This window comes from Indicator indicator, chromosome 5, assembly GCF_027791375.1.
Source record: "Indicator indicator isolate 239-I01 chromosome 5, UM_Iind_1.1, whole genome shotgun sequence".
Lineage (NCBI taxonomy): Eukaryota > Metazoa > Chordata > Aves > Piciformes > Indicatoridae > Indicator > Indicator indicator.
Window position 1 is genome coordinate 27,034,085 of NC_072014.1, and position 27,626 is coordinate 27,061,710.

Consider the following 27,626-nt stretch of genomic DNA (forward strand, 5'->3'; position numbering starts at 1 on the left):
GAAGGCAGATGTGTCTTGGGCAGAAACCATGGATGCAGGCATGGGCAGAAACCAGGCTCTGCTGTCCCTGGAGCTAGGTGCCTCACTGAACACCAGCACTTCACAGAAGCCAGAGATACTCATTTTGGAAATTAAATTTTAAAATATCATCTCCCATTGCCCATTCCTTTCAGGAAGGGCACAGAAGTCAGGCTGAGGGTTTGTGTGTGGATTTATTAAGAGATGGATGTGCAGTAATAGGATAATTTCTTTTCCCTCAAAGGCTCAGTTTACTTTCACATGATGCTGGCTCTGAGGACACCTGCCACATAAACACCCCTGCAGGTGGACAGGGCTCTAGCAAGGGATGGGACCTTCCTTCAGAGCAGATGTGGGCTGCCCCAGTACACAAGACTGGGACATGCTCTGCCAGAGTGACCATCAGTGCCCATGCAGGCTGGTGACCAACCATGTTTAACCACATGCTCTTCAAGAGCCTTGCTCATTGAAGGTCTTAAACCCCTCAACAAGTGCAGTTACATGAAGTCTCTGGCTGGCCATCTGCAATGGATAGGGGTCATTACCCTGGTACACAGAGCAAGGATCCTGATATGGAGATTGCCCCACAGCCAACAGCATGTCATCTGTGGACCTGCAGGAGGGACAGCCAGGGCTGGGACCTGTTCTGTTTATGCTGACCTCAGACAGCTGAGCTTCCCAGTGCACTGCAGCCCATAAGGAGCATCCACAGCTGCTGCAGATATTTCCCATTCCTGGAGCATCGCAGTGAAGGGTGATGGCTGGGTAATGAGTTTCTTTAGTCTTGCCTGAGTGCTTTCAGCTCTGCAGACACAACTTGTCAGTGTTCAGCACCAAAGATCAGATGAGTAGCTGATTACACACTACCCTGCCCTGAACACAGCTCTCAACAATTAATGGGACTTCTTCCAGGTAATATACATCTGTGAATAGAAATAATTTCTGTGCTCATCTCTCTACCAACCCCAGTTCTGCAAAAGGCAAGAATAAAACATGAGGTTCAAAAACGTCTTAAATCTTCCTGATTGGGGTTCAAAAACTTCTTAAATCTTCCTGACATCCCACAACCCAGGAACACCACACTAAAAGATCTCAGCTCTTGGGAATTCTAGTCCTGGCCACTTTGCATGCATTGCATCCATGGCAAAGCAATGAGAATAGCATCCCTTTTTCCTCTTCTGTCTCTGGTGGACCAGCTGATGATTCTCTTGCATCCCAGCTGCTTGCAGCATGGACAAGAGTAAAGGAGTAATTACTCCTACAAGAAGACAGCAAGTCATCCAGGATGTGGTCTGGTCAAGCATCAGATTTCTATGTTTGGTGCACCAAGAAACAGACTAGAGCAGCTGGGTGGATGTAAAGGACAATCCCATCCTAAAATCAGACTGCAGATTAGAAAGATAATAAAGTAGCTGTTTCTGTGCAGTTCTAGTGGCTGAAGCTCATGGTCAGCACACACCAGCTTTTCATTCCAAACACTGCCCAAGAGCAGGCTGAGCACTAGTTTTGTGGCTTGTCCTTTGGCTTCTTCACCAAGACAAAACAAAAGCTGGCCAGGAGCATGCACTTGTTCCTGTACAGAGACACACCTTGGTAAGCCAACTCTAAGTTGTTGCAGAGGATATGTGTTGCTTCAGAGGAAGGCAGCCTACCTGTTGGCTAAAGGAGGGTGCTGGAAGACCTGTCACAAACCTGCCTGACTGGACATAGTTTGCCAAGTTCAATAACCTAAACCAGGTGCAGTAAGAGGAACCTCACATGGCAGAAGTAGGTTTTGTACCTGATACAGCAAAATCCCATGGGGAGGGAGCAGGAGATGCAATTTGACAAAGCACAGTAAAGACAGAGAGGGTAATAATTCATATTTCAATAGGGCATCTCTTGTGCTGAAGGATACAAATGATTTGGCCTCTGGGATTCAGCCACCTCTGGAGTGGAACATAACCATGCATAACATTTGACATTGCCTCAGTGTTGATATATTTGTTAATATGCAATTTGCCAATCAGTATATCTTCAAAAGGTTATTGCAGAGTCAGATAATAAATCAGCCCTGTGTAATGCTCGATATCTTCACACTGACAGTGCTGAAAACTGCTGAAAGCTCAGAGCCCTGGCACTGGTACACATCTGTGTGTGTATTTCACTCTCACACACACACAGAATAAACCTGATACTGTTCTTGTGCAAAAGGAAGACTGAAAGAGAAAATAGCAAATGGCTTCTGTATGGCTATTCTTACATTTATTTCTACCTTTTCTCCTCCCTGTTTTATACTCTGCCTGTGGAAGGGAAAGCTGGATTCCCCAGCTGGAGTAGGAAAACACAACAAGGCTTTCCACCAGGAGGTATATGCAGGCAAAGACTGCAACACACAGATTCACAGTTTCTTATACAGGAGGCCTTTGGCCAGGGCAGCATTGAAAAAGTCAGAATTAATGTTGTGCAGCTTCCCCCAGGGACAGTGTGGCCAGCACCGTCAGTACCTTCAGCTCTATCCTCTTGAGCTGCTCTTGGCTGGAAAGCTGTCACGCAAGGCAAAGGGATTTGGGGATTAAGCTGCCTGTTCTTCTTTCCTGTGGTTTATTTTTGCTGCACTTCAACTAAGTGTGCCTATGGGTTTATGAGCTCTGGACCACGCTCCTGCAGTGGGGACAGAGGATGGTGCTCAGGAGAGTCAGCAAGAGCATGCTTGCCTGCCTCCTAATCTCAGCCTTTCCCCATGGAACTTCACCTACTTTTCCAGCAGCCAGAATGCATTTAAAGTAGAGAGCAAGTGAAGGGGCAATGTGACAACTCTTGACATGACCAAGTGGTTTGAGACTCCCTGTTTTTATCCCTCCCTTATCCCATGTGGAGCAGCTCTGGCTGTTCCACACTGCTGCTGGCTCTCTCATCCAATGTGCAGCCCCCTGACTCCCCGAGGTGTGACCCTGAGGTGCCAGCCCTGCAGACACTGCCTACCTCAGCCCTGTGGGTCTTCCCTGGATCCCATTGGAGAGGTATTATCAGAAGTGGTTGGTTTGGCCTGTTGGGGTTCCTGAATGGCATCCATCATTGCTGCATGAGTGCATCCTACAGGCAGCTGCTCTGCAGCCACTCCACCCGCCGGCTCAGCAGATACGTGCTGCAGAAACACTTTGTATTTATGGCTGGTTTGTAGCTCACTGCCACTAAAGGCAGTTCAGCCTCACTCTGTAACTGCATCATTTCCAAAGGAGGTACCTCTGCCTTAAGCACATGTTTGTGCCAGCAAGCATTTTGACTTTCTGCCAAACATTTAAGTGACCTTATGGAAGGATTGGAAAGCGAGGCTCTGGAGCTCTGCTACCCGCAGTCTCTGAGGGCCTTTATTCTTCCCTCTGTGGCCTCCTTCATATATTTTTGTTCAGCATCTCTGCTCACAGGGTTCCCTGTTAAAAAGAAATGCCTTCCCCACTAAGACAGTCTGTAGTAATAAGGAACTTGATCTCACATAAATTGGGATGTTCTGAGAACCATTTTAATTTCTGCTAATCGGCAGATGAAAAATGAATTACTTCAGATGTCATGTACTAACGTGACAGAGTTACCCAGTAATTGAAGGGCTCTACATGAGTGAACTTTATAATTGCATATTCTTCTCCTTGAGTCCAGGAGGCAGAAAGGAAAAGCGGATCAGGCCACGACTTAATGAAACAGCTCAGTCCTGCAGTGCTGCTGAAGCTAAAAGTAAACAAATTGAGCTCATTATTTTATGTCGCAGCTCCCCAGCTGCTGCAGCAGCCATTGTGTGTGATGTGCTCTCTCCCTCTCTTCACTATCCTTCCACTTCTGCTTTCAACCCCACACCAGCCCACTCTTGGCCCCAGTGGTAGCCTTCACCCCAGGTGCACCTGAGGCCAACATCTGCTCCAGTCCCAGCACAAAACCACATAGCAGGAGACACAGACATAGCTTTGGAGGTTTTCCATTTCTGAGCTGCCAGTCCTGACCAGCTGCCCAGCTGGAGCAGGAAAAGCTCCTACATAACCATCCCCATCCAAACCTGTTTGGGCTACCTCTCTTGACAAATCCCCACCTCTACTTCCAGCTGGGAAACACTGCCTTTTAGTACTGGAGACATGTTCTTCACGTCTGTCTGCAGCCTATTATTGGCTTCCACTTATTGAATGTGCACACAGCTTTCCCAGGTCCACACCCCTCTGCCCTCAGTCCTGGCTGAGGGTCACTCAAGGGTGCTATGGCAAATGGGAACCCCCAAATCCTGCAGTAGAGTCATTTTCCACTCCTCTCCATTAATGAACTGTATGTACCTGCACAAAGCAGCTCTTGAGCAGTTGCTGCACTTTTGGAAGGAACATCTCTCTGCTGTAAGGCTGCCAACAACACCTGGCCATTTCTCTCATTCGTGAAAAAAGTGGGAATATGAGGCAAATATTATAAAATAAAGATTTTCTTAGCTATTATGTTGAAGGAGTTTTCAGCTTTCTTGTGGGGGGAAAAAAATAATAAAACAAAAAAAGTCTGTTGCTTTGTTTGGTTCAGAATCTATCATCTGGACAGTCAGACCAGCATCCAGTTCTGTGGATTTTCTGTGGCTGCTCCTCAGCAGCTGATGGCATAATGTTTTCTGAAATGGCCATTAGCTGAGGATCTTTATGAAGAGCTTCCCAAGGAAGTGGCTGCAAAGTTCAATTTGCTGAATTATGAGCACATCCCTGATAAGAATTGCATTACATGGTACTTGCATGCTGAAAGCATTAACTTTCTACTTTGAACTTTTAAAATGCATATTGATGTATCTGACAAGGACTGAAGAAGTAGAAAAGTGAAGGTCCCCAAAGATAAGAAATAATAACAAATAATTGCTGGGGTTTTTTTCCTCCATGAAAAAGAATTGGTATATTTAGAACAAGTCTGTGCAGCTGAGGTTTTTTCACTAGCCAAAGCCATTTGTACCAAAAAAAAAAAAAAAAATTGAAAATTTATTACAACAAGCCATAATTTAAGGGCACTTGATTTGTGCTGAAGAGCTTTTGGCTTCATGGAGCTGCGTCAGATTTACCACAGCATCTTAGGGAGCAAAATTGAGCTCAATTTTGTATCTCACACAGAATAAATCTAAGTATTGTCTGAAATACTTTTAGTTTTTAATTAAGAAGAACCAGAGTGAAACAACAGTGAATTGCTCTTTCAGAGAGACTAGATTGTTCTAGCTCACAAAATCATCTGCAGTAAATCTCCAGAAGTTTAAAGCCTCAGTACTTTGAGTGAAAGCCCAGGAGTTACAGACTAGGACACTTCTTTTCTGGGATGCTGGGCCAGCTCTGCTCTGTATTCAGGACAAATCTTGAGCTGAACTGGATCTAACACCCAAGTGCTCAGGAGTGTTCTGGTAATCTTGATTTCTATGCACTGAAGGCTCTTCATTTAATTGGTGCTGTGATCACACCTGATGAGGCACAGCAGGTGATATTTGAGATGCTTGCCTTTTGATTCCTTGCAACTGAGCAACATTTAGTAAGAATTACTTAAATCAGCTAATCAAAAACATGTTCGATGACATAAAGATGAAGTGGACTCTGGAACACTTAAGTAATGTTATTTTTCTTCTGGAAATCCTTCTGTAGAGAGAAAAGCAAATTAATCCCAATGCATTTTATGTAAGTTCTCTGCTCCTTGAGCTATTGGTCAGTAATTCCTGAAAATCCTTTGTTATTCCGTATTCCAGGCAAGGGTCAGTTTGTTCTGGTTTTCTACTCACATTTTGGTGGTGTAGCTGAGACCAGCCAAGAGTCTGTGATAGGTGCTAGAGCAAGAGCACACTGCAGTACAGCTGAGCTGTGGCTGGGCTCTGTGAACACGTCAGCATACAGCCAGCACAGCTTGGTGTCTGCTGGGGAAACAGGATGCTGGGGCCATTTGCAGGTGTGATTTTGATGGTGGTGCTTCTAGTTGCCATTTCTATTGAATGGGTTTTCAGTGCCTAGGAAGGATGCTCTCTGATGTTAAGAAATTAATTTGCTTGGAGTTTGGCTACCCAAAAGGGCTGATACTGAAAGGACATGAAGAGGGAGCTGTAAAGATGCAAAGTAAGTGGGAAGAGCCAGGGCCAATTCAGTACTCCAATTTCCAGTAACCTGGGAGGTGGGTGAGCTCCTCTCATCCATGTGGAGGGGACCACAACACTTTATGCCACAGAGGTATGAGGGCTTCATCAGGTACAGCAGGCAGATACCACCTAGCTGCCCAGACTCAGCTAACAGAGCTTCCATTTAGGTGAGAAACAAAGCCAGGAATGCCACTAGCACAAACTGCTGGAAAAAGTCAGGAGAAAGTAATCTGCAGAAAGGGAACATATTGTCTGCTCTCTGAAGTCAGTAGAGCCCTTCTGCTGTATTGCACAATGTAGAGTGGGCCAGTTTGCTGGACACAGGGCAGGATCAGTCCCAGCTTCTTTTTGGGCTCAGTGGCAGCGACAGCATGGTTGGAGTGCCTGGTGGTCCCTGTCTTCACTGTGTTATTTGATCTGATGACAACTGATAGCTCAGGATTTCTGTTCAGAGAAACCTCCTCCCCGGATGGCCAATGTCTTGGTAAGACCTGCATACAGAGAAGGAGCTCAGCATCTTTAACTGAAAGGGACCCTTAGGGACTGTCCTCCCCTCTCACTTCCCCAGCAGTGGCTGACACATGTGAGAAACAGTCCCCAGCATCCCTTTCCATGCTGTCTCCCTTTCATAGCTGAGTGGGACTTGCATCATACAGCTCCCTGGCCTCCACCGTTCACATGCCTGAAACCAGGTGTTAAAGTCCTCCATAGCCCATTGCACAAAACTCCCTTGTGATTCTTTCTTGCAAAAATGTGTGCTTTCTGCTTCTTTAATGTACTTTAAAGTTTTTTCTCTTAAAGGAAATTGATGTTGAGCCACTAAACACCTGGTCCTATTTGTACCAGCTCCCTTTGGCCTTTACCACCGTCTCTTGGCAGGGATACTTGCAGAGGTGGTGAATTGTGCCTGCTTGTCTGCAAGCTACTGTCAACTAAATAGTGAAACAGCCTAGATAAAGTCCCCTTTTTTTAATGGGAAAGGATAGGGCCACATCCAAATATTTTACATTAAATTCCACAACATTCCTGCTTTTCTGTTTCCAAGGCATTGTGCAAACATTCCCCAGCTCCCTGACAGCTCCCGTTAATCTCTGTGGAGCGGTTTTCAGTCACCTTCCCCTGGAAATCAGTGAAGGAACGAGGGTAGAGCCATGCCACTGAGCCAAACTGCTCTGAGGATGAGTCACTGCAGCCAAGGTTCCTGTCTGAAGGAGGCAGAGCCACTGCTCTCCGAGACTCTGGGCTTTCTGCACCAAGGACCTCTCAAGCCTCTTCCTCCTCCTTTCTTTTCTTCCAGAGTTGTTATTACTTACCTTCATTCGTTTCTAGACCACCCTCCTGCTCTGCAGGGATCTGTAAGGTTTTAGCAATTAAAGGGGAAATAAAAAACACATCCTTTTTTCTGCTCCCTGGTGGGACCAAGAACTGATCTGTGTACAGAGGAAATCTGTCCCTGCTCCTGCCTGGCTGAGTCTGTTGCAGCCTTGGGGTGTTGCTCACGCTGTGGAGTACAGAGGTTGCCTCAGGGTTTTTCAATGTGGCATCCATCCCTGTTAACGAGCCCTGGGGATCACACAGGGGCACGTGGGCAGCCCTATGGGGCTCTTGTTTTTGAACATCCCACTCAGGTGGCAGAGGAGGAGCAGGGAAGTTTGGTAAAGGGGGCAGCCAATGCTGCAGTGCAGTTCAGGGCCCTGCCGGGGCTCTCCTGTGCTCTGCTGACTAGGGCATGATGATGGGATGGGAACTGGCCAGATGCCTCTCCTTCAAATCCCTGCACAGGGGCCACAGAGGTTTTACCTGATGTCTGCCTTCAACGTAGCTGAGCCTTCTGAGGCAACCACTTTAAAAACAACCCAACAAACATCTTTTGGTCTAAAACACGGGGAAGCTTTGCTGATGGCCAGCAAGCCAGATGTAGTGATGGTCCCTTGGCTCTGTCAGCAAGAAAGAGTCCCCATAAGGATCAGTAAAGCTTAGAGAAAAGGAAGTTTTCTTCCTTCCCCCTTCTCCATCCCACTCCCAAATTCTGAGCTGCCATCTCTGGTGTCATCACAGTAGCAGTGACAGGCACAACATACTGGAGATGGGAAAGAACAGAGGTCACTTAAAATTCCCCTTGGCTGTGGTGAAGCTGAATGCCGTGGGCAGCAGTTGCTCAGCTGGAAAATCACATTGCCTGTGGTAGTGGTAGGATGAGTTTTACTGCAGAAAGAGGCTCCAGAGCCAGTCCCACCCTGCCCTCCATGCAGCTGTGGCTGCAGCTCCTTATATTTCCATCAGAGAGGTGCAGAAAAAGCCTGAGCAGAGCTGCGTGGCAGCCTTGGTGCTCCTCACCCGGTGCGGTGGCACTGCCTCTGTGGGCGGAAAGGCAATTTGTGCTGTTTGGGGGGATTGGGAGCTCTGCAGGCTTGATGGCTTTTCAGACACGACTCACCCTGGAACAAACACTGAGTCTCAGCCTAGGACTGTGTGAGACATATCCTTATCATGACCAGCACCCACGTTTCCAGACACCACCAACATGCATTTGATTGTCCTGGAGGGGTGTGTGGTGGTTTTGCTGGGTACATTGAAAGTGAGCTGCCTTTCTGACCTCACCCAGCCTGTAGGCAGAGGGATGCCTGTGTATTGTTGCTAGATTAGTCATCACCCTATTGGGAGATAAGTGGCCCGTTCACAGGACTGCCAGAACTGCTAACATCCGTCAAAAATTGCAGAAAAAACCTGCAAACCAGCAGATCTGCCCCATACTCCTGTCACAGAGCCCCCAGGATGCTGTGCCCAGCTGTGGCTGCTCACTTCTGTGAGGATGAGGAGCCCTAGAAAGGAACCCACATGTCTCTACCATGCTAAAGCCTCACAGAAGTGTGGTCCTGCCCCAGTGAGTTGCCAGGCCAAGATTCCCTAAGAAAAGTTCATCCAGGAAGCCATAGGCTTGAAGCCACAGCACAGAAAAGAAAGAATTATCCAGAGCTGGATTTTCCTCTACTGCTTTTATGGAGCTGCATTTTCTCTTGCTACTGGGCTGGGGTTACCCATTGCAGCCCAAGGCACATGGATCTTGCCTGGTATGGGGCAACACTGCCTCTGCTTGCCACAGGGATGCCAGGTCTTGCAGGGGGAGTAGTGGGATGAGCCAGTCCTGATCACAGAGGTGACATGGCAGCAGTGGTGGCACCTGGGAGTGGGAAGGGAGCTGCAAGGAGTCTGGGTGTTTTCATTTATTAATCACTCACATAGATTATCCTGTAAATTCCTCAGGTTTCAGGGAGCTGACCAAGCAGAGGATTCCCTCCCCCTCCCAAGCCAAGTCTCTCAGCACATGTCTGCTGAGACGGAGATTCAGGTCAGTGCCCAGCACTGCCAGGACACCTAAAGCCGATGACAACACACCACAGACCCCTCTACATAACCATGCCCTGCCCTGTCCTGACACCACAGCAAATACAAGCCCAATCCTCCTCAGGTCCACACTCTGAATCAATCTCCCACAATGCTCTATAATTTCATACAATATACAAATATATTTATTCTCAGATATTTATTTCATGTCCCTTGTTGTCTGTTGCTGGCTGGCACAGTGCTTCCGTGGGGGAGGGTACTCATGGGAAGTACCTGAGATACTGATTGTAACATATGTGTTTAGTTTAAAAGCAGGGAGGGGCAGTTCTAAGTGTGTGTGAAGGCAGGGTGATCATTAGTACATGTTTATTGAAGTTTACCAGCTCTGTTACAATGGGGTTCTCTTTGCCATCAAACTTAATTCCTCTGTAATTATGTTCCTAAACTAGAAATCATTTGGCATTTATTTGCCATAATAAAGCTTCCCATTGCATTTAAATTCAATGTGAAGATTTAACTGTATTTAGGAGACTCATCTGAAGACCTGAAATTAAATATTCCTGGTTTCCTTTTCCAAACAAGACAAACTCAGATAAATGCTAGCAGTCAGATCTGTGCGTGCAGCCCCTCCTGTGAATGGTGGCAGCTGCATGTGCATACCCAGAGAGAGAGAGATGATAGCACTTAGGATGTGCACAGCTTTTTCAGCTTCTTCTCACTGCCCTGCTCTGGTCCAGAGCCCTGGTTATGTTTGTGATGACTGAAGCTGCTTTGTACACCTGAGCAGGGAAAACACACAGCTGAGAAAAAACTGCAGGTGTTAAGATCACCATCAGCCACCCCTGCTTGCTGAACAGCTTGCACTGGATTTCAAACTGTTTGCTTTAATGGTTGTGGTAGCAGGATGTTGTTACTGTGGCTCTTTCCAGCTGACCTGGTGCTCCGGAGCAGACTAGGCAGTGGACAAAGGTCAGCACAGCTGGAGCTGAGAGAGCCCAGAGGACCATGTCCCAGCCCAATGACACCATTATCCCCAGCCCTGCTGCCTTCAGAGGAGACCGAGTGGGCAAATTCACTATACTTCATTTATAGGTAAAAGAACAGGCCTGGGAAATGCTTGCTGTGACTGTCTGCTGGTGGGTGAGCAGCTGCAGCTTTGGTAGCAATGTGTGGATGGTCTCTCAGAACTGATAAATGACAGATAAAACAGCCAGGCGAAACACTGACACCAACTCGCTACAAGGGTGACGCTGCTCCTGACGTCCTTATTTTCTCCCTAGATATACTGAGCATCAGAGGCAATAATTTTTTTTCCCATCCTTTCACAGAACTCCTCCCAGTAGGCTTAAAATAGCAGGGCTCAGATAATCATTAACCACTTTGACGTATTGCAACAGGCACAGAATGGGAATTCATAAGGAGAGGACAGAGCTGGAGCAGACCCACACTCCCAGTTTGTCTCCAGCTGTATCAGCCTCCCCAGGGTAAAGCAAATCAGCCTGGCCTTGTCCTTGCTTGTCTCTGGATAGAGACAAGCTCCCATCATAGCCAGATATAAGGAAGAATATTATATATAATTGCTTAATATAGTACCCTTCCCAAAAGTAGGAAAGAGCAACATCCAGGGAAGAGTAATTCATTCATATGTTGAGAGAGTTGTGGCTGAAGCCAGAACACCCTTTTTTGGTTTTCTGGTTTTCTACCTTTGACATTGTTACAGTGTGACACAGACATGAACCCTAATTTAGACTTGGATAAGAATTGAAAAAAAAAGGCAGGTGCCCTGAGTCCAAAGCACACTTGGTTGCTTCAGAGGAACAAGATAGTCCTAAGCAATCTGAAGATGAAGCTGGCAGCCAGAAAGTATTTCTGTACTAGCTGCTGACAAAGCAGAATACTACTTGGGCTGGTCTGAGTAATGAGGTGTACCTCTACAAAGGAAAAATTGTAAAAATAAGTGTTGGGAAATAAACCCTTCAAAGGGTCTTTGGAGAGCAGTCCCCAAAGGGAATTGGTGGGAATGCTGTTGTTTGAAGCACCGGAGAATATGTTGTGTAGAGCCACTTTCTATAAGCCTACAGAAATGGGTATGGGAATTTAATATCTCTCTCTAATTGCTGTGATCTGTACCTCATTTTGGGTTTGCTTTTGTGTGCATGAAGCTTTTAGCAGAGGTCTCTGCACAGTAAATTCTTCATGTATATATCAGCCTGATATATCAGACTGTTTCTGAGCTTGCTGTACAGCCAGCAGTGAGACTCCTTCCCATTGTTGTACAAAGGATTTACTCCTTTAATATGCCCGTGGTGTTTATTTTTCTGCTGGTACAAGTACATGTGTGTGCCTCTGTGCATGTGGCAGTGTTTTACAAATGCCTACTGAGGACAGAATTTGGCTTCACAGTATGCAAAGCTAGCCATGCACCACACACATATAATATTTCACATGGCTGGAGCAAATGGGACAAATCAAGTTTTTGCTAGATTTGCAAATATCAAGAAATTAAGAGATTCATGTCCACAGCTGAATCCTGAGCTTTTGCAGGAGCTGCAGGACTAGACAGGGTTGGAGTGTTCCAATTAGGGAAGGGAGACTGGGTCCCCATGGCAGTGTAGGATGTCTCTGAACATCTCTAGGCTCTGAAGAGACAAGCTTAGATTTTGTGGACTAGTTTGTTACGAAGCCCAAGAAGCCAATGTGAATCCAGGCTGCAGCCTCAGCTTTTCTCCTCTTGCCTTTGCCTGGAGGTTATTGTTCTTAGTTCATGCTCTGTTCTTTCCCTTTCCTGATCTCTCAGGTTCGGTGCCTTCAGCTGCTCATTAGACAAAACCCAGGGACCTCATTCGCCATTTTGAGCCCTGCAGAAGACCCTTGTGTGCAGTGAGGTGGAAAAGCAGGGATGCTGTAGGGCTGGGAGGTTTCTGTTACCTGCTTGGTGTTGGGATCACAGTTGTGTGCTGTGGAGTCGGGCTGTTGGGAAAATAAAGCGCCAGGGACTGAGATAAGGAGGACAGACCAGAGGCAGAGGCATGGAACAGTGGTCCTTGTACCAAGCTAGCTCTTACTGGGGAAGAGGTTTCGCAAGGCTGGGGGCAGAGGAGGTGTGCTAAGCCTCAATTCCTCCCATTTTGCATCCTGGCTGGCAGTAAATGCTCATGCAGGTTCTTTATTACACTTGTATTTTCTCACCCCAGTCCCAGGAAAGGCACAAACATGCGCAGCCCTGAGCCCCTCAAAATGCACCTCACCTAGGGAGTCTGAATGCCAAATGTCAGTGCTCCTTCCCACACATACCTTCCTTCCATCTAATCCTTCCCAGCTTCCCTTCTTCTGGCTTGTCCTGTCACACCTTTTGTGGTGAAAAAGGTTCACAGATCCTACAAGTCTCTGTGCCCCTGCCTCCCTTTGCATCTGCACCCGTGTGTAATGAAAACCAGTGACAGGCAGAGCCAAGCCTGGTTTTGTAATGTAAACAGTTATTTACAGTTCTGCTAAAATTTCATGGAAGATGACATTTTCAGGTCACCTAGCTGAAGCAAATGGAATGATTAACATTTTTGCATTAGGTTTTGGGGGCGGGAAGAAAAAGAAAAAGTATCACTCTTGCCCAGCATGGTGCTCAGTTCCTCAGGTCCCAGGACCTGATGTACCCTGAAAGCTCAGGCAGTTTCCCACTAGGGTTGGCAAAAGCAAGATCTAGTTTTCTAATCCAAGGCAGCTGGATCTCTTACTGTGTCCAGCAGCCTCAGACACCAGGGTAATGATGAGGCTGGTCTAGGGATGTAAGAGGAAATATCCTCTCCCCAACACTGAAAGTATGGTGCCAGCTTTCCCCATTCTGTAGATATTCTAATTCTGCCTTTAAAAGCTTTCAACTCTTAGAGCACAGCTAAATACACTGTTGGGGTCTATACTATGGGTTTTAAACACCAAGAGGTGGGGAGTAAAATGTAGTATCTCTGTTCTTCCCTAAACCAGTGATAGTAAATGACTGTAAAATGAGCTCCTGAGCTTGTGTGTGCAGAGAGGAATTTATGCTCATGGTGAACAGGGTGATAGCAGATGGATGAGAATAATATTGGGTTTTCTTGGATACCCTGCTTGAAGCTACACCAGAAACAATGGGGTGATTCAGGAGGTTCAGTGTTTTGTCCACAACTCATAAATGCCTCTGCATAACAAACCAGAACACAATTTATTCTCCATCCTTCTTGCTTCTAGAACGGAGACAGCCAGCCATACAGGTTATGCATCAGTATGACTCACTTCCAGCATGGAGTGTCTGGGGAAAGTGTATGTGTTGTGAAATTTGAGGACCTTTTCCCTGCTGGGCTGTGGGTACACAAAGACCAGGACCCAAGGCACATGCCTGTCACCCAGTCAGATTCATCCTTCCCAGTCCAGAGGCACTAGGAAGGAAAGTCCTGTGTCTAGAGCTGCAGATGCCTACTGTCTGGTAGTACTGCGTGGTTCAGGACTCAGTCCAGCTCCCGGTGAGGAGCAGCACCTCCATGGCTGGCATGATCTAGTGTGTGCAGAAAGTCCAAGGGCCACCACATCTGTGCTCCCCTTCCTGACTGAATGGGCTGAAGGGAGCTGCCCTGGTCTGCAGGACATCAGCCTGCAGCAGAGGCTGTCTTGAAGCTATCTCTGTCACCAGCTTTGCTTTCTGAATTAGGTAGCAGATATACAGAAACCTGAGTAGTGAAACAGTAGCATCTGGTTGTTGACAGAGCTCTGTCCTCTGATTATGGTCTAGTGTGGGTCCTCTGGTAAGAGCTCAGCAGTGAAGCTGGGCATCTCATACTTACTCATCTACCAAAAAAAAATAGTAAGACCCGAGTATTTGAGACTGGTACATCCCTGTCAAGCTCTGCTCACATCAGGTGAGAATTAGTAGAGGGAAAATGGATGGAGGCAGCAGGATTGCCTAAGCTGAAGCAGGTAAAAAGGAATGGAAGGGGAGGGCTCACTGAAGCTGTCTCTTTTTCAGGGGGAGCTGCTGAGCCCGTGTCGATGCGATGGTTCGGTGAAGTGCACGCACCAGCCATGCCTGATCAAATGGATTAGCGAGAGAGGCTGCTGGAGCTGTGAGCTGTGTTACTACAAGTATCACGTCATTGCCATAAGCACAAAGAACCCTCTGCAGGTAAAGGTACTAGAGACATTTCAAAGCCTATTTACTCTTGTTTCAGTTTTCGTTTCTGGGGTCAAGTGAATTTTACCTGTGTGGGTTTTCCTTCCCTGTGCACAGTGATCTGTGCATCTTTGACACTTAAAAAGAACTGGTGGGTGCTGGTCCAAAGCAGCCCCATGTTCTCCTCGGTGCTACCAGGGACATCCCCTGGGAGTCTGCTCTTTCTGCCCTGTGACAATTCCCACATTTGCTTGCCTTCTGTTGAAAATGCCTGGGTGACCACAATAGCTCTGTAACAACCCTCAGCCCTTCAAATGTGTTCATCTACTGGAGACCACAGGAATGCCACTGTCCCCACAGGCAGACGGGGAGAGAGCAGTCTGTGACAGAGCTGTATCTGGTGACTCCCTGTGTCTATAATTGTGCCATTAAGCCTGATTTCCTCCTGCTGAGTCTCCTCTATGTTGGCATGGAGGAGGCAAATGGAGAGCTCTTTCAACTCTCCTTTCTTGATATTGCCATCCTTCTCAGTTTACTGCTTCCCCATGATCAGGTACATCCTGGAATGCACAAGGGTGTTGGCTCTGATGGTTGGTTTTCTCCAAGCCTGATTCTTGGTTGGACATTTGCAGATGTGCACACTACAGGTAAAGTGCATCTTGATGGAAGTGGCTGTGAAAGGCATCAGAGGACTCACCTTTCTTTTCTGAGTTCAAAGGCACTGTGATTTAATTAGCCCCACTGCAGGCTGGTAATTTAAAATACATTCAGAGTGGGGAGAACTGCATTGCTGTTTAAAATGGGATAAATTATTCTTAATAGATATTGATTTATTGTAGGGGTAACATCTGAAGGTGGACTAATTGCTGCTTACATTTGCTGAGCATCATTAGGGCTTCAGCTGTAAGGGAGCACTTTATATCTAGGCACTATTGTTTAATTAAGCATCACCTGGACTGGAGAGTTACTATACAACAGTATGCTGTGTTTTAGAGACTGGGGTGGTATCTGTAAGGATGTTGGCTTGTCATGCAGCTGGTAGAGGGATTTGGCTCTCTGCTGATTGTTCTGCTCTCTGATAGGAGGCAAGGACTTTGCTAGTGGTGGTGCTCAGTTGTATGGAGCTAGTGAGGAGTGCAAACTTCTTCACTCTCCTCTAAACTGCAGTCTCTGTGTCTTTTTCCAGGCCTAATGTCACTAACAACAGTGAGGAAACAGAGACAACCCTTTAGGGCTCCAGACTTAAATGAAGTAATTAAATTAGTGGGGCATTATGGGGAGATTTTGCTGAAGAGCACTAGGGATAGAAGGAAAAAGACTGCCTGCTTTCTGCAAGTCCCTACAGCTTCTGATTCAGTTTTGTGTGTGCCATGGGCTGGAGAGATCAGCAGTTTCATCCTAAGCATCAAACCCAGGGTTTTTTAATTTCTTGGCTGTAGTAACTCAGAGCAGACTGAAGCACAGGAGGGGAGATGTGGACAAAGCAGCATTTGTTTGTTTATGGAAAGATGGTTCATGAGTACCCTAATGCTTCCTGTGCCTCAGATCAGGTGTGTGATGCTGAGCAGCACTGAAGGTTTGTGGCTGCAGATTTAGGAGTTTGTTTGTAGCCAGCACTGCCTTTAATGAGTGACCTCCAAATGGTCTACACCTTCAGGTGGCTCAGGGCAATGGGTCCTGCTCCTCACTTAGCTAACATTTGTTAGAGGTGTTGACAAACAGCTTCCCTCTCATACATATGTTTCAAAAGCCTTTGCAAAACATTGATCTTCCTGGGCTCCCTCATTGTACAGTGGCCTTTCTTGTGAACACAAAAACTGAGTGGCAGAAGCAGCTGAGTTACAGAGCTCAGCTCTGGGAGTGAGGGCCTCAGGGGACAGTGCAGGTGTTGGGCTTAGAGGCTTCACATTGCTGGCTTAGATGTCACAGCATCACAGAACCACTGGAAGATTTGGAGGCTAGGAGGAAGCAACTGGAGTGAAAAGCCGTTTGGTCTGGAATAAATGCAGCATGTGTGGAGTTCCAGCTGTGTGCCCAGGCACCCGGTCTGGTGCCAGAACAAAGGCATTTCTGGGAAGCAGATGCGACATAGCACTAGTATGTGAGATCCCATGGGAAGTGGCTGATGTACCAGGCCTGGAATTCCCATGAGGACTAAGGGCTTGGACCCCTGGAACCCATCACCAAGCATGCTTTGCTCCTCAGTTGCTCTCACCATTTGGGAAAGGAAGGCAGAGAAGACCAAGGAGCTACAGTACCCTGATTCTATGTCCCACAACAACATCTCACAGCTTATGCAGGTGGGAAGAGCATCCTTTCTGCTTGGTCTTCACCCTACACATGGGTAACAGGGGCCACCTGGACATACAAGTATGACTTCAAGTAAAGCAATAGTCCCTAGACTTTCTTTTCAGGGTCTGCTGGAACCTCTGCCCACTATTTTTTTTTTTTACTAGAAAGCTCTGAATTTCTCAAGCACAGATTTTGAAGGGCAAATGCTGTAGAAAGTCATGGTCATCTGTTTATTTCAAATCGACTGTAATACAGGCAAGGGCACCCAAACCTCATCAGCTTGTCTCTAATGCAACTTGTTTGGGTGATGCTCTGGACCTGGCTAGATTTTAACCAGCAATGTGACCTACCTATCCTCTTCATCCTGTCTTGTGACAGGCCATAGGAAAGCTAAATCCAGGCATCTGGCAGGCCTTGGGCTCCCTGAAACCTGTCCAGCTGGTCCAAGCAGAGCAGCACATCCAACACCCACATATTCCCTAGATCTCCACATTTCTCTGCCCATTTCAGCATCTGCTGCACAGTTTTTGGAGTGCCTAGGAGCATGGCATGGGCCAGATGTGTGCGGAGACTTGTGGCGTGGGCAGAGAAGTTACAGCCAGGGGAACATGGTTCATGCATAATTAACACAGACTCCTTCCAGCCTCCAGGCTGTTATGATGTCTCATAGCAGAGAGAGGCCTTTAGTCTGGTATTCTGGCAGAATGAATCTCTATAAATTAACCCTCTCATCCCTGGACTGCAGGCATTTAAGAGCCAAGGTCTTAAAGCAGCAGCACTGCAGACCAACTCATACTGGGAGATTAAAGTTGTTGCACAACATGGCAAGCATCCTGCCAAGCTGTAGTCAGGCAGCAGATGAGCAAAATATCCCACCAGCTGTGAGCAATTGGAAGACCCAGAGCTTTTGCCTGTCCATCCATCCATTCCTCTTTCCATCCATCCATCCATCCATCCTCCTGCTCTCCAGTCTGCCAGTCACTGAGACAAGGTTCATGGGCATGGAGGCTTTAAATGCTCCTCTCCATTGCGATATTTGTGCAAGGACTTGGGGGTGCTGGTGGATGAGAAGCTCAACATGAGCCACCAGTGTGCAGTTGCAGCCCAGAAAGCCAATCACATCCTGGGCTGCATCAAGAGAAGCATAGCCAGCAAGTCAAGGGAGGTGATTCTCCCCCTCTACTCTGCTCTGGTGAGACCCCACCTGGAGTACTGCATCCAGTTCTGGAGCCCCTATTACCAGAAGGATCTGGAGATGCTGGAACGTGTCCAGAGAAGGGCCACCAGGATGAGCAGAGGGCTGGAGCACCTCTCCTATGAGGACAGACTGAAAGAGTTGGGGCTGTTCAGTCTGGAGAAAAGGCTCTGAGGAGACCTTATTGTGGCCTTCCAGTATCTGAAGGGGGCCTACAAGAAAGCTGGAGGGGGACCTTTTAGGGTGTCACATAATGATAGGACTAGGGGGAATGGAATAAAAATAGAAATGGGTAGATTCAGATTGGATGTTAGGAAGAAATTCTTCACCATGAGTGTGGTGAGACACTGGAATAGGTTGCCCAGGGAGGTGGTGGAAGCCCCATCCCTGGAGGTTTTTAAGCGAGGCTGGATGTGGCTGTGAGCAACCTGATCTAGTGTGAGATGTCCCTGCCCATGGCAGGGGGTTGGAACTGGATGATCTTTGAGGTCCCTTCCAACCCTGACAGAATTCTGTGATTCTATGATTTTATGATAAGCCTATGATTAAAAAAAAAAAAAAAAGTCCTGAAGACAGAGGGTTTTAGAAGCATGATAGTAATGCAGGCATGGTGGTGCTGACACATAGTAGAGTAGGTATCTGTCATGGTGGGACTCTGCATTGGATTTCAGCTCCCTTGTAGCTGTTCCTGAGCTGCATCAACTCTGATGCTCTGATTTTAGCAAATAGAAATCTATTTGAACCAACCTTCCCATACCTACAACTGCATGCAGTCTCAGGGAGTTCAACTCTGCTTTGTAGTTGTTATCCTTGACTCTTGGTGTAATGTGGGTTGTTTCAGCACCAAAGATCATAAGTTTTCCAGTGCTAGACTCTGGATCTGGTCCTGGTTCTCCTCAGGCTCTATTTTGGCTGTGGTGATGCTCTATTAAGAGCTGATGCGCTGTCTTCATCAGGGCACCCACATCTGCAAGAAAAGTGGACAAGATCCCAGGGTGTTTGAACTTCAGCCTGAGTTCCTGAGCTAAAAACTTTGAGAGAGGTTCACTGGTGTCTCCTGGTTGTCCCAACTTCCTGAATCACATGTGTTGAGTATGAGCTTTTCTGGTTCCTTCTGAGCTCCTGCCATAGCATGCAATCTGCAAGCAATAGGCATAGTCGTAGCAAGAGAAACTTCATGGCCTGTGCCTTATAATGGGGACTTGCTAGGGTACTGATGCTGTAGCCTGAGTCTTACCAGATGCTCTGGCACGTGGAGGTGAGGAGATTCCATCACTGCATGTTTCCATTACATGGCCTCAGTGGACCAGCCTTCCTCCCTGATGACTTCCCGGTATCTGAATATGCCACAGCATCTGTAGATGTACAGCAGGGGAGCTGTCACAGTGGTGGTATAACTTTGCTTGCTAAATTTATAAAAGGAGAAGAGCCATCCTCCACAAGATAATTGAGGAGGATGGCCAGGTCCTTGGGGTAGCAGTGAGGGAAAAGCCAGACCTAAGTCATGCTGGGAATGGTCCACTCTAACCTTCTAGGAAAAACCTCTGCTTTCTTGAGATGCTGGGTCTGAAATTTAAATTGCTGACTAGCACAGCTGAGGATGTTAATGGTGCCTACTGAGGGGACGTGTCAGATACAGCAATAAAAATAAACTGAGCTGTCTGAGGCAGGCGTGACGGAGCTCTCAGAGGAGTGTAGGAAGGCTTTTCCAGCAAGCAAGTCTTCTTTGCAAGCTGCTGCAGCAAGACATAGATATTTTCTGCAAGCAAATATCTGCCTTGGATCTGCTCATTGCTGGTGCTTGGGAACCTTTGGAGACTGCTGGTGTCAAAGAAAGGGAGATAGAGATCAGGCCTTAAATAGTGTAGTAATGACATTATTAATCTGTGTTACATTAGCAGCGGGAGCTCTCACTGACAAGCCTCCAAGCAGAAGGGCTGAAGCAAACATGGAAATGGGCTTATCCCAAGTACAGCTCACAGGGTGTGAAACAAGAGTGCAAGAAAACAAGAATCATAGAATCATAGAATCAAGAAGGTTGGAAGAGACCTCAAAGATCATCGAGTCCAACCTGTCACCCTACACCTCATGCCTATCTAAACCATGGCACCAAGTGCCACGTCCAATCCCCCCTTGAACACCTCCAGGGATGGTGACTCCAGCACCTCCCTGGGTAGCCCATTCCAATGGCCAACCACTCTCTCTGTGAAGAAGAGTAACATGACTGGCAGGTACTGGTCCCAGCTTGGCCCCTGGCTAAGGTCATCACAAACGTCAGGCCTCAGCTCCAAAGAAACCCTTTCTGAGGCATCTGCGCTGCAGAACTTTGCTATTGGGGGAAAACGGGGAAACATTGAGAAAAAAATCACTGCAAGAGAGTGTGGTGTTCTGCATGTGCACATCTGGGTGGTGTGCCAAAGAGCTCAGCCAGAGAGATGGTAGCAGAGAGCAGACAGACAGCTCCTGAGTGAGTGAGGACGTTGCTTCAGAATGGTCTGGAGGGACAGAGCCCTTTTTCCAGCACAAATGGAAAGCCATCACAGAGAGCTGCTTACGCATGATCTGAAGCCATTGTAAGCCTGGAGCTCACAAAAGGGGCCTTTAAAGCTTTCTGGTACTGCCAAGTCCTTAGTTCTGCCCTGTTCAGCACTGGCAGAACATCTGCAGAGCTTTCTACCTGCTTAAAGGTCACATTCCTGACTGACACCGAGATGTCGGTGGTTGTTAAAGCTGCACTTCAGTACAGCTCAGTGGTTACCTGGGACTCAACAGTCATTATCAGGTGAGGAAAGAAGGGCTCACTTTCAGGTCTCCCCCCTCAAGGTGGGGTTGCTTGACACTGTAACCTTGCTGAGCTTGAACATTTGAGGTGGAGATGTGGAGGGAGGGGGCAGCATCTGTGGCCAGGCATTCATACCAGGAGCCTTGGGTGTTTTAGATATGCTGGTAAATGGAGTCTGCAGCACTGCTGAGACCTTTGCAACTCTAGTGGTGAACCAAGGACAATAGGATCACACACCAAATCCCTGGTCATAATGATGGTGGAGAGGGGTTAGGAAAATCAGTGATTTTCTGAGAGCTGTTATGAAATCTGTGAGGCATACTCCTTTGATTGAGAAGGACTCCCAAGACCATCAGTGCAGGAATGCACCAGGCCCAGCTCTTGCAGATGAAATTCGTTAGCATGTTCCACTTCTGAACAGCTCTTTGGCCTTTCTGGCTGTGCTCTCACTGGATAACACACTTTATCCTCTGTCTCACCTCTTTTCTGCTCTTTGTGCAAACCTCACACCCCAAGATGTGTAGCAAAATTAAATTAAAAGATGAAAAATAATGGTTCCTGTTATTGGTGGCTCGGGCTACATGTGGGACGCTAAATTGCAGTTCTCAGGGTTGCCAGAGAGGAAATATAACATTTATTACTTACCTTTTTTTTTTTCTTTTCTTTCCTGGAAAATATTAAATTTTCTGCAAGCTGGTTGTTTTCCCCAGTGTTCAGCTCTGACCCATTTACCTCCTTGCCAGAGGGTAATCACACCCTAGTGCCACCTCCTGAACAGAGTCAGGGCTGCTGCTGCGTGTGTCACTGTCACTTAGTGGCAGATGCCAGGGGAGAGTCTCCTACCCCCTGGCACAGCTGACAGACTCCAGCCTCTTCATTATCACTGCAGTGAAATTCCTGGCAGCTGCTGCCAGCTGAGCAGCATCAGTTAGCATCCCTGCCTGTGTTCCAACCTCTCTGTTCCCAACCAAAGGGAGAGGGGTCTGGAGTTTTCACCCAGGCGTAACTTCTCTGAGCCCTGAGCTCCATCTCCTTCAATAGTATGTTTAGTGTTGTACCTAGGCCTCCCTGCCTCTGCAAAGCAGTGGTGCTGGTGTTGTGTGGCTTCTAATTGTAGAAAACAGACCCTTCTCCATTTTTTGTCTTTAATGGCTACCTTGGAACAACCTGTTGCTACCACAGGCCTTGCAGTGTGCCAGACAGATGGTGAGGAGCCAGCCCATTACCTCCTCTCCAGAAAGAAATGATGCAGAATGATTTGGCTGGCACGGGCGCAGGCGGGTCAGGGTGAGTGAGGGCCCTGCAGTGAAACCTCCCCAGGCAGCAGTGGGCTCTGTACTGGGCTCCCTGCTCTCACCGCCCCGCCGCATTTGCCAGAGCCACTGGAAGGAGAGATAAGGTCTGGGGAAAGCTGCAAGGGTGAAAGTGCAACCCCATGCATGTACCCAAACCCCCTGCCCACCACACGCCTGCCTCTAGTCCTGGAACACTGAGCTGATGGTACCAGTTGCGAATTTGTCCTGCATCTGCTTGTGGTGCTGTTGAGAACGAAGCTGAAGAGCTGACAAGAGGACAGCATAGCTGCTGAGCCCACTGTCAGAACCCAAATTTGGGGTCGATGGGTGCTGGGTAGTGTTTGCTTTGTCTTACATCAGAGGAGGATTTGCAGAGCCATGCATCTCCTGTGGACTCTACCACCCCTGCCTGCGTCAGCCTTGCCACATTGCAACTGCCACCCCCAAGCTTCCAAACCTAAAAGGAGGGCTGTTCACTTCCTCAACTTCTTCATGGCACAAAGAGGCCATTTGTGTGGCCCAGTTTGGTGGAGACATGGAGCAGGTTGGACTATGGCAGAGTGGGAACAGGCTGTTGAAGAGATCACCTAGTATCCCTGGTGCTCAGTCTTTGGCTGGGCCACCTGCTGGAGTGGATGGCAGGAAGGGGTCTAGGGTAGGCTGAGCCCAGGGAGAAGATTTGGGGGAGCTGACCCCAGTCCTGCTTCAGCAGGGAACATGCTCGCTCTCTGCTCAGCAGCTTTATGGCTGTCTACTCTGTGACCTGGTACCACTCACCTCACTGATGCTGCACATCCCTCACATATGATCTGAGGGCTCTCTACCCCTGCAGGGTGTAAGCCAAGGAGCAAGGCTGGCAGAGGCAGGCACCTCAGCTCACCTCTGAGCTAACCCAGGCAATCTCCTTCCAGCTGCAACCCACAGACCTCAGCTTGAGGCTGATGCTCCTGTCTGTTCCTCTCCAAAGTCAGCCCTTGGCAGGAATCAGTCAGGGGTTTGGTCACTGGACTGGTAGCAATGCCATGCATGCCTGTACAAGCACAAGTCACTTGTCTTTCTTGACCTTTGGTCAGGGTTCAAAGTCCTCTCTACTTCCCAAAACCCACCGGTAACTCCTGGCTGTCCTGGGTATTAAAGAGGGGCCCAGCAACTGAATTGCCTTCTTGCCATGCAGAAGGATGAGGCTTGATGAGTGACCCTGATATTCCAGGGTACGTCTGACAAACCTGCAGGGTGCTGAAGGCTCACCAGAGATGACAGTTCACAGGGACACTGAATTGGGCTGAATCCAAGCTAAATATTTTCAATTCCTCTGAATCCTCTATCCCTGCAGGAGGTTGAAGCCCACCTTTATTTATTCTTCTGCCATTCCCACTGAGATTTCAAGGGCACATATCTCACAGCTAAAGGTGGCCTATATAATTGGATGCCAGGAGACAATGTCTCTTCCCAGCCTGGTTTGTTTTTTCTGTTTGATTTCTGATCTGCAGGAAGGGCTATGTGTCCCCAAGTGTTGTCAAAGACAGCAGTTTCCGTTCTTGGTTTTAACAGGGCAGTTCTCTCAGCAGTGTAAATCTGAGTGGGGAGGTTTTTTGCTGGATGACAGAAAGGAGTTCGGGTTTAGGATATTTATACTGTAGCTTATACAAAGCTGTTTGACACAGTGAATGGATTTGGGGGAGTTAGTTCTATTTTTTTCTGCTTCTGAGGAAGAAGCATTGACGTTTACCTTGGAACACAGCCTGGATGTGTCATCCTCTAAAAGCAGGATGTCCTGACCACAGCAACTTGTGTTGTTTGTAACAAGTTTGGTAGGATGTGCTTCGTCACTGAGAGATCCTACCTAGTGCTGTGTTCCTGTCAGGTCTCAAAAAGTGGCACAGAGCCAGATAATGGGAGGCCTCCAAAGGAAAGCTTAGCTCTCTGAGACACTTTGTCTCATGGTAAGAGGATGCCCTGGCCAAGGATCATGCCTAGCCTCTATTTGAAGTAGCAACTGAATGTCCTGGTGTGTGATGGCTATCACGGACCTCCTGCCATGGGGGTGTTACTTTTGGTGTCTTGCCCCCAGTCCTGCCTCTCTGAGGACTTTGGGCTTTCCTGGTGAGATGCAGCATTCCTCTCCGTTGCCTCTCCAGCAACGATGTCAGGAAACATGAGGCTATGCACTGTTGAACAACTGCCATGCTCCCCCCCAGATGTTGACCAGGTAAAAGCATCTATGCTCATAGGTACTCTCTGAGGTCTCCAAAACCACCACAATGATGTAAAACAGCAATGTGCCCCAAGTAACTAACCTCTTCTCTTTTTCCTTCTTCTCTCCCTTGTCCCCTCTCCTCATTGCCTCCCCTTGCAGTGGCAGGCCATCTCTCTGACAGTCATTGAGAAGGTTCAGATAGCAGCAGCAATCCTGGGTTCCCTCTTCCTCATCGCCAGTATCTCGTGGCTCATCTGGTCGACCTTCAGTCCTTCAGCCAAATGGCAGCGCCAGGACCTGCTCTTCCAGATCTGCTATGGAATGTATGGCTTCATGGACATTGTCTGTATAGGTGGGTGATTGTATCTTACGGCTCTACAGAAGTCACTTCCCCCCTCACCTGTGGAGAGGAGTGGGAGACAGTGTGGAGAGCCAGCTGGTATAGCTCAGCTCAGATCGAACCTCTCTGGCTTTTCCTCCTCTTTGCTTTTGTGGCACCTTTTTCACAGTCCAATGATCATCTGGGCAGCCACTCTGTTTCCTTGGCTGGGCTGGCAGAGGAACCTGCAGCAATCCCAGAGAGAGACAAACCCCTCTTCAGAGCAATAAGAGGGAGGGGAGGGCTGGGAGAGGCTGGAGAGTGTGAGGCTTTTGAGAAACTCCATCCTTTCTGGTATAGCTAATTGTGGAATGGTCCCATGGTGGGGTACAGCAGAGTCTCTCTACATGCATCTCCTTGGCTCTCCATCCCAGTCTCTCTGCTGGGCAGAGGTGGTTGCCCTTTCTTTGACCTTCCCTGGTGCTGCAAGTCCAACCAGCCCAGATCATGGCCCAGGCTAAAGTCCTTGTCAGGTTGCTGGTACAGAGTAGCTCTGAGGATGAAGCTGCCCCACACTGAACAAGCCCAGACAGAAAAGCATATGCTGGCAACCTGTCCCCAGCAGGGTCTTGCTGAGAGCTGTAGCCCCAGTGCAGGTCTGCATGACGTGGGCAGAGGCACTCACTCACCAGGCCATTGAAAGAGAGATGGTTACCAAAACTGTCCAGTGAACCCCAGCCACGTCCAAATATAGTCCTGAGCAGCATCCAGTCCAAGTACAGGCCACCAGGTAATGTCAGTTCAAGTGACCTTACCAGGAAGCAAAGAGGGTCCCAGTGACCTCTTCATATGTGGGTCTTTCCATCATTAGTATAAAGGCAGAAGGAGCCTCCAAGGAGTGTAAAGGCAGAGGAGCATCCCAGGAACTCAGTGGGTCGAGGCAATCCTCTTGACTTGGTGGATGTGTTTGTGTGGATGGAGCCACTCCAGAGGAAAGGAGCACAGCCTTCAGTTTAGCCCTCAGGAGAAGCAGGACAGACTATATCACAGAGCAGCAGTTGGTGAAACTGGGAAACAGAAGTAAAACAAATCCAGCAGCAAAGACAGGGATCTGGACTGCACAGCCTGGTTTCCATGATCAAATGGCTCTTGGCTTCAGCACCCTCCCAGCACAGGACTTGGGCTTCCCACTGTTGCCACTACTGTGCTCACAAGATAGGCACTTGGTCGGTAGAGATCATCCTGCTCCTTCATGAGATCCTGGGGAGCTACTACATTTCTTCAGGAGCAAAGGGTGGCAAAGGAGGTGAGAGACAGGCAGCACCCACATGTTGATACAATATCCACTAAGGACATCCTCTTGCTGGTGGAATTGAGAGTGGAAAAAATTATCCCTGTGTGTGTGAGGTGTGAGTTCATGTTGCCTTGCTGGCAGAGGACAGAAGTGAAGAACCCTGGCCTGGGCAGATGTCAGTAACATGATTAACTGGCTTTGCTAAACCTGCAAGAGCTGAGGGGAACTGATTAGCTCATCCGTCAAGAGCAGCTAAATCCTCCCCCACAGCAGAGAACAAACCACGCCAGCCATGAACTGAAGGGGAACTGGGCAGACAGATCCAGATTTCAGGTTCTTTGTTTCTTTCTGAGTAATTTGTTTAAGGACCTGGCCTCTTTTCCACCTTCTGTGAGAGGGAAAAAGCCTCTTTGCATCTCCACTGATGACACCATTAAGCTTAATGTCCTAATGATTTTTTCCAGCCAAAGAGCAAGCAGGAATATTTCAGAGTCATGGCTTGGTGCAGCCCATTGTCTCATGGTCCTCCTTGCACAGCTGGCAGTCCTGGTGGACCAAGTGTGCTGGTTTTCCCACAAATTCAAAAGCAAGTGCAAGCATTACAGATGCAGTGAGTGAGCACGTCTTTGTGTGGCTTCTCTTGCCCAGAACCTCAGAGGCTACCCACAGATGGCTCCACTTGTGATGTGTAGAGCATGTCTGCTTGTGCTACCAGGCAGCCTATCCATGCTTGACCAGGAGGAATGATGTTCTGGACCACATGAGCTTTTGTATACTTCTCTAGAAAAGCTCATATGTGCCTGCAGCCAGCCACACTCCAGCATGAAACTTGCTCGTGTTGTGCATCAATACCCTTTGCAATCCCAGCTGCTGCTCCTTCCAGGTCTGCCATGGAGGGAAAAGGAGCTCTCACCAGTGCTAGCTGCTATGTGGTGTTCACTCTCTTCTCAGCCTCCTCCTCCTCTGCTTCTTTCTCTGCCCAGGTTGAACCAAGCAGCAAACAAGGGCTTCATAGTGAGCTGTGACTCCCTGGCTGTCCATGCCCATGTCTCCAGTCCTGCTGATTCCAGGGGGCTGCACTAGCACTAGCACTAGCCAAAAGGCTGCTCCATCCTGTGGAGAGACCAGGCCAGCTCAGGCCAGCAGAAGGGGCTGATCAAAGGGAACTCAAAGGGAACTCTGCAGCTGGTTTTAGCATTATAGCTTTGCTCTGCTATGATGGATGCAGTGATGCCAGCTGCATAGAAGACTCACAGTGAGTTTCTCACTGTGGAATAGCTATTATCTCCTTCTTTATCCTTCCCCCAAGCCTTGCAGCCTCGTGCAGGATCTTTGATCACATCTGGGCAAAGCTGGGTCCAGAGATTCAGAGTTCTGCTCCTGACTGACAGCATGGCCCAAGGTTCTTCTTACTCCTTCCTGGGCTTTAGTTCCACTTCTGTAAGTTCAAGATAAAACCTCTCATGGATAATTGCAGTCATAACAGTCCTGGAAATGCCAGGGTGCTATCTGTGCATTTTGCTGTCTGTTCTTCTGCAGTCCAGCCCTTTTCCCCTTTTGCTTTCCAGCCGGTGGGTGGGTAGAAAAGATTTAGGAACTAAGAAATGCTCAGCAATGGGGAAAGATCAGGGCACAAAGTGAGCTCAGTTCTACCACAC

The 27,626-nt window shown here is 48.0% G+C and overlaps 1 protein-coding gene across 1 annotated transcript in view; it reads left to right on the forward strand.

The window, feature by feature from the left end:
- MARCHF4 (membrane associated ring-CH-type finger 4) overlaps window positions 1-27,626 on the forward strand; it is a 102,487-nt gene that overhangs the window by 59,086 nt on the left and 15,775 nt on the right. The window contains exons 2-3 of the mRNA XM_054381305.1: window positions 14,451-14,606; window positions 24,515-24,707. Of these exons, the coding sequence (XP_054237280.1) occupies window positions 14,451-14,606; window positions 24,515-24,707 (349 nt within the window). The remainder of the gene's footprint in view (window positions 1-14,450; window positions 14,607-24,514; window positions 24,708-27,626) is intronic.